The sequence below is a fragment of the Colletes latitarsis genome, chromosome 12, assembly GCF_051014445.1.
Source record: "Colletes latitarsis isolate SP2378_abdomen chromosome 12, iyColLati1, whole genome shotgun sequence".
NCBI classification, from domain to species: Eukaryota; Metazoa; Arthropoda; class Insecta; order Hymenoptera; family Colletidae; genus Colletes; species Colletes latitarsis.
The window spans coordinates 24,832,452-24,841,663 of record NC_135145.1 but is presented as its reverse complement, the minus strand read 5'-3'; the positions used below and the strand labels follow the sequence as shown (position 1 = coordinate 24,841,663).

Here is a 9,212-nt window from a genome sequence, read left to right as displayed (position 1 = left end):
TCCAGAATAAGACGAAAATTAAGAATACTAATTTGTTGATTGAGGCTTCGTTAAAAAATTATTAACGTTTAAAGTTCCGCCTTAGAACGGTGATCTACGAACAGCTGCGCGCGCACAATAGTAGTTCTCACCACAGGTTAGGTACGCGAGTGGACCCTACATCCGGTGCTGTATTTTATCGATCCTTTTTCTGGGACTCTAGAGCTTCATTAATACACATTGTTTGAATTCTAAATCATCAAAAGCCTCCAATACGTCCAGGAGTTATGATGTTTTAAAGGTACGCATGAAATTTCAATAGAATAAGTTCTGATCGGACATTATAGTTTCGGTAAAGAATTCGAGGTTATGTGTATTCACCAAAAATGTATCATTTAATTTATATTTAGGACTCTTGCTCCTATCGCAGGTTTTGCAATATAGAATGTTGCATTTCCAGGATATCTGTAAAAAGAATATGTGTAAAAGCAATGAATAATTAATAAAGCTAATGTTAAAAAATGAAACAAAAACTGACTTTGACTTTATGTGGTTGATAGCCTCATCTAGTACACCTGTTTTCAGTAAAGTTACTGTACAACCCCCAAAACCAGCACCAGTTAGACGACTTCCTAAAACACCACTTATTTCTCTTGCTGTCGACACCAAGGTATCAAGTTCTTTCGAGGAAACCTCATAGTCATTTTTTAATGAATCATGACTTTCGTTCATTAACTGCCCAAACTTAGTAAAATCTCCCTTTTCGAGTGCCACGACTGCATCAATTGTTCTTTGAATCTCTGTTATTACATGCCGACTTCTTTTTATCATTTCTTCGGATGCATTTTGCGATCGCAGAACTAAAATCAAAACAGAATGCAGGAAATAAATATTAAATAAAATTTTATACAAAGATGAGTTTCTTTACCTTCGATATCGCGTATAGATGCTTCGCGTAAACTTTTTTTATTCAACTTCTTTGCGGCTTCGTAGCAACAATCTCTACGTTCACAATATGCACTTGAACTTAATTTATGAGGAGTATTAGAATCAGTAATAAGAAAAACGTAGTCGTTCATTTGTGACATTGGTATTTGCTTGGTATTAAGGCCTCTACAGTCAAGGAGTAAAGCATAATCTTTTTTCCCCATTACAGAAATAAATTGATCCATAACACCGCAAGGAACTCCAGCAAAATCATGCTCCGCGCGTTGACACGCCAAGGCCTGAAACATATCGCGTGCTACTTTCTGTTATTTTGTATGTGAATTAAATATGCAATGATTAACATTAGCCAAATTTAAAAGAAATGAATATTCCGATTATTACCTTATCTTCTGGCTTGTTTGCTTGTACACCAGTTAATGCTTCTAAAAATGTGTAAGTAGCAACTTCTAAAGCAGCTGAACTGCTAAGACCAGCACCAACTGGTACGGATGAGACAACTACAGCATCAAAAGCTGGTACGTCGCCTGAAATTTACATTTAATTAAAGTTAATTACATATTACTAGTTCTATATTAATTAAGTAATAAACCGAAAACTAACTCACAAATAAAATATGCTATACATCCTTTTACATAGTTAGCCCATTTTGGCTCCCCTGGTTTCAAATTATCACGAGCAACTACATCAAACTCAGCTTTCCTTTTGGAACTAACTGTCTCACTAAGAGAGATAATTCTCCATTTTTTTTTATTACTACACTTTCCAGCTATAACAGTTACTATAGGCAATGCCTAAAAATTAAAATAATCTGGTTTAGTATGCTTTTGTTTATTATTATTATTGCTAATATTATTAATAATGATAATAAATGTCCATGATTATTGCTATTATTAATCAAATTTTTTTATTTATAAATAATCCATATTACAAATTTAAGAAATTACATATGAAAATTAATTTCAAAATATATAATTAATATTTTTACATTAAAATCACAATTGCTGCTGTAGTTTCGTTATTGTTAATATCAAAATCAAAGCTGATATTGAAATGTAAAAGATAAAAGCATTTTATACCTATACTGATTAACAGTTACACCATCACAGATAAATACGATGTTGATTAGATATTTTTATTAAACTTAGGCTTGTGTAACAAAATTCTATTTCCTTTCCAGTTTATTTTATTATAAATACTTGCATAAATAACAATATTCTTCTTGAAATTCTAAATGTATACATATGTATAGTGAACTTACCAATTAACATTTAAGATTGATGAAAATCAATAAATGAAAAATGTAATACTACAATAACGAGAATACATGAAAATTGGAAATTGGAAATGATAATACGCCTAAGTTACATCAAGTATTTTACCATAGGTAAAACGAAACCTTCGTTATAATCAGTGTGTTCCCCGATCAAATTTACACGTCCCGGTGCGCAAACACAAATATCTGCATTCTCATTGAATTCCTCTGCAAAAGCTTCCAAAGCCTTTAATTTAATATCATTCACAGAAGGTATTATCGTAGCCATTCTTATTAGTTTTCTTATCTCCGTTTATATTTGCAATCACTTAATGTTATAAATATTTGTCAAAGTTTCACAAGATTCTATGAATATGCAGATCGACTTTTAATAACCCATCGATCAATCACATAGAAGAATCGATAGTTTGTGAAAATGAGCGAAAGATCACCACTTGCGCAATTAATACACACTGAATAACATCATCGACGAATACCTCGTCATTAATGATACTACAGATGCAAATATTCAATGTGTCCCCACAAAGGAAGATTAATATCGAACATATCTTATCAGTATACTCTGTAGACTCTGCATCTATCAGAAACTCTGTATATTTTCACACAGTTACAGAGATATGAATGTAACAATTATCTTTTTATATACAATACTTAACAATTGATCTAATTATCGAAGCATATTGCATTTTGCATAAGTAATTATTGCATAAACATTCAAAATATTTGAATGAGAAAAATTTCTTTGTGCAGGACATGAAATATGCGCGCTACAAAGGCAGGCGAAGTAGTGATATTTATAGGGAGCATAAAGTAACTCCCTAGTTACTACTGCAGATGGCGCAGTGGGCGATTGTCTCTAGGCACTCCCTAGTCCTAGACTAGATCTAGGGATCCTAGAGAGATCTAGATCCTAGTCCTAGACAGGCGAATAAAAAATCCTAACTGCAAAGCCACGTGTCTAGTTATTTCCTAGGCCCCATATCCCTATACGTAGGTTATAGCCTACACATTTAATGAATTGGTATAAATGATACTATATTTTACTATACATAAAACATATATTGTTGTATGTTTAAACAGTAACAATGGGTACGTGGCTTTAAGTTAGCTTAAAATTACAAATATTCAACCATTAAGAATTTTTAGCCAATGATTCTGTTTATTTAATGAAACAATTGTCAGTCCATGGCAATTATCCTAATTGATAATGCGATGACGGTCTCAAATCCACTTATCAAAGAACTGAAAGGTAATTTTGCGATGTTAGATATTTTTAGGTTACAAAATTATCTTATGAGTAAAGTTAAATTTAAATTTTATGACAAACAATTTTCCATTTTAAATATATATGAATTTTTCATTTGTAAATTTTGAAAAAGCCTATGAGAAGTAGTTGTTTGATACACATAGAGAACTAGAATTGATTTTATATTATATTTATGGAAATTGCTATCACACAAATGCAATGATAAATGACTCAAATTTGGAATTTATTACAAATTTTTAAAATTGATTTCAGGACTTTTATACCTTGTACAAAATAATGAAACTTTTTTTATTTGTTTTTTTGTATCTAAATTCATCTTTTAATTGAGAAAAATTGTTATAATATTTCTAATCTAAAATCTAAGTAGGCAAATAAAGTTTAGATCTGAAAAATTTGTTCTTAGAGTCATTTAATTTACTTCCAGGTTGGACAAGAAAATTAACAGAATGTGACAAAGAAATTAATGATGAAAATATAGATTTGCTTTATTTTTGCAAATGTTTAGAAAAATGTTTACAAAAGGGGGTATTATTGCGCTTAAATAATGTAAGTTTTGCAAAATTGCCTGATGCTTGGTACTGGTTGGAAGAAATCACTGAAAAACATTTCAGGTTTATAAAAAAAATATAAATTATTTCCTATTGTATATTTTTAAATTTACAATTGTTAAATTACAGTGAAATTTTTGTACAATCTTAAATTATTTTTGGTATTTTATTAATTGCATTACTTAAATATTCCTGTTACTTTATGTTAAAAAAAATAAGGTAACATTGTTTTAGTTCCTGTTCTACTTACTCTTTAGCAGTTGAACAAGTGAAACAAAACCCAAAAGTACATACACCTAGTGGATGTCTTAGACTTTTAATTAGAACATGTTTAATGAGAAAGTGCCTTCATATGCCTATAGAAATGCTGGTATATTTAAATTATTAAATTTTGTTGCTTTTTATAATTCTGTTGATGCTTTTCTAGCTATTATTGTGTGAAAAATTCCATAGGTCAGGACACCATTAATGGCTACAGACTATTATGATAAAAACAGTATTCTAGGAGATGACATTCTTGGTGAAATATTTCTATCAGTTTTGCTACAAAGTAGTAAACTAAATTTTAAATTAAATTTACGAAATTCTAGTTTTTTGGATGAATCTTGGCAGCTGCCAGAATGTGTGGCTCTGGAATTAGTGCCATGTAAAAGTTTAGGTATTTCTGTGTGGTAAGCAGCTTGAATTATAAGCAAAAATTTTCACTGCAACTAATGCACTTTGTCATCACAGTTTTACCAAAGGAAAAGCTTTAATAGTTAATTTGGATAAAAATTCGGTAGCTGCGGAAGATGTAAGAAATTTAATGCTATTTCTTAAAATTTTACGCATGCGCGAAATGAAATAAAAGTTATAATAGTAGAAAATGTGGATATTATCTTAAATTTCCGCTTTTATTTATACACTAGGATAAAGTTGAGATTGGGAATGTGTTAGATGAAATAAACGGAAATGCGATAACATCCAATACTAAAGGCCAGTTGCGTAAAATTATGAGAAAATCTATGGGTCAACCAGTGTGTTTACATGTAATTAGAGTATGTATCTTAAAATTACGTAACATTGTTTTAATTATAGACAATTGTATTTTCAAGATTATGAACTTTCAGCATCGAAATAAAGAAACAAATGAAATGTATGCTCCAATAGTACAGCTTATAAAAAGCTCAGGTATTGAGAGTATGACGAAAATTTTAAAAAAATTTAATTCAGAAAAGCATGATGATGATGAAAAAACTGAGGTGTCTAAACTAAGAAACAAATCATTGAATGCTGGATTTTCTGTTAAATATTGCGGTTCTGTATACATTGGCCCTGAGGGAGATGTTAAACAAATTGAAAAGGCAATCCTACAAGTTCTAAAGTCGGAAGAAACAAAATTAGTTCCTGTCAAGTTTGAATGTCTGGAAATCGGAATTAGAGTAACAGAGACCACAGAAGACACAGTATGTGAACATAACTTTAGCGTTTAGAAACTTATGATAACTTAACAGTAATTTTTATTTAAACGTTTAGATAATATGTAAACAAAGTTACATGGAAATCTCGTCTTGCGGTCGTACTGCAAACGTTCCAAATTATTTCGCATTTATTGCAGGGTAATATAAATAATATTACACGTTTTCAATTTAAATAATAAATTATTTTATTTCGTATTTTTAACACAATTTACAGAGATACTAATTGCAATTTAGCAAGCAAATTTTACGCATACGTATTTTACCATCAAAATGAAAGTGAAGTACAAACTATATTACAAAGTTTGGGCCAAGGATTTCAACGAACACATTTTGCAGTTTAATGGTTTTAAATAAAAAAAACGACTGTATTGAAAATTATTTCATGACGAAAACTATATTTAAAAATTCACACTACGAATGTTCCAATTTACGTTATCTAGTCAATGTTAATAAATTGTATTTTTCATTCATCTTAAACTATTATCAAAGTTTTCGCTCTAATAAAATTTTATTCTAAATATGTTGTATGTAAAAATGTTTATGACTCTGTGTTAAAAGATTTATGATTTTATGCCGTATTCTTTTGTTATAAAGCCGTAAAATGTAAAAATAAAATTGTTCATATCACGTGTAAAAAATTTTCCTATTTGCTACAGTGCATATCTATTTATAAATATGAGACTATGTGATATTAATTCATAATTAAACACGATATTTTATCTTTCACTATATTTTAGATATTTATTAACTATTAACATAAATGTATTCATCGGACAATCAGTTGTATTTACAATCAGAAGAATATATCAAAATAAATTACTCTAAACTTTACTATATATACATCATTACGGTTCTGATTTAAAAATTTTTCTGAATATCGAATCGACGAACTTCCTCAGTATTTAACGGAGTGGTGGGGAAAGCTGACGTATCCTACCTCACGAACCACATGTTATGCAAGGTCAGTACCTCGTGCAACTTCGGGAATTCGATGAAGAACGTGAATAAGAGCCTTTCCTTCTTGCTCCTGAACAGCCGAAGTCTGTCTTCGCTGGGAAAAGTTTTAATGGGGGATTCTAGAGGCCAAAATAAGACGAAAATCAAAAATACTAATTTGTTGATTGAGGCTTTGTTAAAAAGTTATTAACATTTAAAGTTTCGCCAGTACTGAATTTTTTTCTTGAAAGTGAGCGAGATTTCGAGGGTATGTCTAATGACCAAAAATGATTGGAATAAACGTCTGCACACGAACATAATTTTTTTAGAAAGATTTGCAAAATTTTTTCGTCGAAAAATTTTGGCGCCAAATTAGATTTTTAGAAATGAATTTTTTTCTCGAAAGTGCGTAGGATTTCGAGGGTATGTCTAATGACCAAAAATAATTGGAATAGACGTCTGCACACGAACATAATTTTTTTAGAATGATTTGCAAAATGTTTTCGTCGAAAAATTTTGGCGCCAAATTAGATTTTTAGTAATGAATTTTTTTCTCGAAAGTGCGTAGGATTTCGAGGGTATGTCTAATGACCAAACATGATTGAAATTGGCACCTGCACGCGTACATATTTTTTTTGAAACGATTCGATAACTTTTAATTTTCACAAAAATGTCAAACCTATTCCAATTTATTTCTCGAAAAGGGGTGGGATTTCAGGGGTATGTATAATGACCAAAAATGATTGGAATAGACGCCTCCACGCGAACATATTTTTTTTGAAACGATTCGATAACTTTTAATTTTCTCAAAAATGTCAAACCTATTCCAATTTATTTCTCGAAAAGGGGTGGGATTTCGGGGGTATGTCTGATGACTAAAAATGATTGGAATAGACGCCTTCACGCGAACATATTTTTTTTGAAACGATTCGACAACTTTTAATTTTCACAAAAATGTCAAACCTATTCCAATTTATTTCTCGAAAAGGGGTGGGATTTCGGGGGTATGTCTAATGACCAAAAATGATTGGAATAGACGCTTCCACGCGAACATATTTTTTTTGAAACGATTCGATAACTTTTAATTTTCACAAAAATGTCAAACCTATTCCAATTTATTTCTCGAAAAGGGGTGGGATTTCGGGGGTATGTCTAATGACCAAAAATGATTGGAATAGACGCCTCCGCGCGAACATATTTTTTTTGAAACGATTCGATAACTTTTAATTTTCTCAAAAATGTCAAACCTATTCCAATTTATTTCTCGAAAAGGGGTGGGATTTCGGGGGTATGTCTGATGACCAAAAATGATTGGAATAGACGCCTTCACGCGAACATATTTTTTTTGAAACGATTCGACAACTTTTAATTTTCACAAAAATGTCAAACCTATTCCAATTTATTTCTCGAAAAGGGGTGGGATTTCGGGGGTATGTCTAATGACCAAAAATGATTGGAATAGACGCCTCCACGCGAACATATTTTTTATGAAACGATTCGATAACTTTTAATTTTCTCAAAAATGTCAAACCTATTCCAATTTATTTCTCGAAAAGGGGTGGGATTTCGGGGGTATGTCTGATGACCAAAAATGATTGGAATAGACGCCTTCACGCGAACATATTTTTTTTGAAACGATTCGACAACTTTTAATTTTCACAAAAATGTCAAACATATTCCAATTTATTTCTCGAAAAGGGGTGGGATTTCGGGGGTATGTCTAATGACCAAAAATGATTGGAATAGACGCCTCCGCGCGAACATATTTTTTATGAAACGATTCGATAACTTTTAATTTTCTCAAAAATGTCAAACCTATTCCAATTTATTTCTCGAAAAGGGGTGGGATTTCGGGGGTATGTCTAATGACCAAAAATGATTGGAATAGACGCCTCCACGCGAACATATTTTTTTTGAAACGATTCGATAACTTTTAATTTTCTCAAAAATGTCAAACCTATTCCAATTTATTTCTCGAAAAGGGGTGGGATTTCGGGGGTATGTCTAATGACCAAAAATGATTGGAATAGACGCCTCCGCGCGAACATATTTTTTTTGAAACGATTCGATAACTTTTAATTTTCTCAAAAATGTCAAACCTATTCCAATTTATTTCTCGAAAAGGGGTGGGATTTCGGGGGTATGTCTGATGACCAAAAATGATTGGAATAGACGCCTTCACGCGAACATATTTTTTTTGAAACGATTCGACAACTTTTAATTTTCACAAAAATGTCAAACCTATTCCAATTTATTTCTCGAAAAGGGGTGGGATTTCGGGGGTATGTCTAATGACCAAAAATGATTGGAATAGACGCCTCCACGCGAACATATTTTTTTTGAAACGATTCGATAACTTTTAATTTTCTCAAAAATGTCAAACCTATTCCAATTTATTTCTCGAAAAGGGGTGGGATTTCGGGGGTATGTCTAATGACCAAAAATGATTGGAATAGACGCCTCCGCGCGAACATATTTTTTTTGAAACGATTCGATAACTTTTAATTTTCTCAAAAATGTCAAACCTATTCCAATTTATTTCTCGAAAAGGGGTGGGATTTCGGGGGTATGTCTGATGACCAAAAATGATTGGAATAGACGCCTTCACGCGAACATATTTTTTTTGAAACGATTCGACAACTTTTAATTTTCACAAAAATGTCAAACCTATTCCAATTTATTTCTCGAAAAGGGGTGGGATTTCGGGGGTATGTCTAATGACCAAAAATGATTGGAATAGACGCCTCCACGCGAACATATTTTTTATGAAACGATTCGATAACTTTTAATTTTCTCAAAAA

General features: G+C 31.4%; 2 protein-coding genes across 3 annotated transcripts; one reads left to right on the top strand and one right to left on the bottom strand.

Moving 5' to 3' along the window:
- Positions 1-51: 51 nt before the first annotated feature.
- Positions 52-2,941, bottom strand: LOC143348972 (galactokinase). Its single transcript, XM_076779774.1, has 6 exons — positions 2,307-2,941; positions 1,532-1,718; positions 1,309-1,451; positions 908-1,205; positions 518-839; positions 52-444 (listed from the first exon to the last, which is right to left on the bottom strand). Exons 1-6 carry the CDS (start codon positions 2,466-2,468, stop codon positions 375-377), a joined length of 1,182 nt encoding a protein of 393 aa, XP_076635889.1. The 5' UTR covers positions 2,469-2,941; the 3' UTR covers positions 52-374.
- A 336-nt stretch (positions 2,942-3,277) lies between these two features.
- On the top strand, positions 3,278-6,522 carry LOC143348947 (uncharacterized). 2 transcript variants are annotated; one of them, XM_076779729.1, is made up of 9 exons: positions 3,278-3,449; positions 3,892-4,078; positions 4,273-4,385; positions 4,469-4,686; positions 4,748-4,808; positions 4,924-5,052; positions 5,125-5,460; positions 5,531-5,613; positions 5,690-6,522. In XM_076779729.1, the coding sequence occupies exons 2-9, from the start codon at positions 4,036-4,038 to the stop codon at positions 5,814-5,816; spliced, it is 1,110 nt and encodes a 369-aa protein (XP_076635844.1). In that variant the 5' UTR covers positions 3,278-3,449; positions 3,892-4,035; the 3' UTR covers positions 5,817-6,522. The 2 variants fall into 2 exon arrangements, with proteins under 2 accessions (XP_076635844.1, XP_076635843.1); XM_076779728.1 differs by having other exon boundaries at positions 4,250-4,385.
- Positions 6,523-9,212: the final 2,690 nt, after the last annotated feature.

Coding starts and splice junctions, on each gene's coding strand:
- LOC143348972 (XM_076779774.1), bottom strand. CDS start 2,468: ATGGCTACGATAATACCTTCTGTGAATGATATTAAATTAAAGGCTTTG. Junction 1,452..1,531: donor ATGTATAGCATATTTTATTT/GTGAGTTAGTTT, acceptor TGTAAATTTCAG/GCGACGTACCAGCTTTTGAT. Junction 445..517: donor ATCAACCACATAAAGTCAAA/GTCAGTTTTTGT, acceptor TTCTTTTTACAG/ATATCCTGGAAATGCAACAT.
- LOC143348947 (XM_076779728.1), top strand. CDS start 3,386: ATGGCAATTATCCTAATTGATAATGCGATGACGGTCTCAAATCCACTT. Junction 5,053..5,124: donor TGTGTTTACATGTAATTAGA/GTATGTATCTTA, acceptor ATGAACTTTCAG/CATCGAAATAAAGAAACAAA. Junction 5,461..5,530: donor CAGAGACCACAGAAGACACA/GTATGTGAACAT, acceptor TTAAACGTTTAG/ATAATATGTAAACAAAGTTA.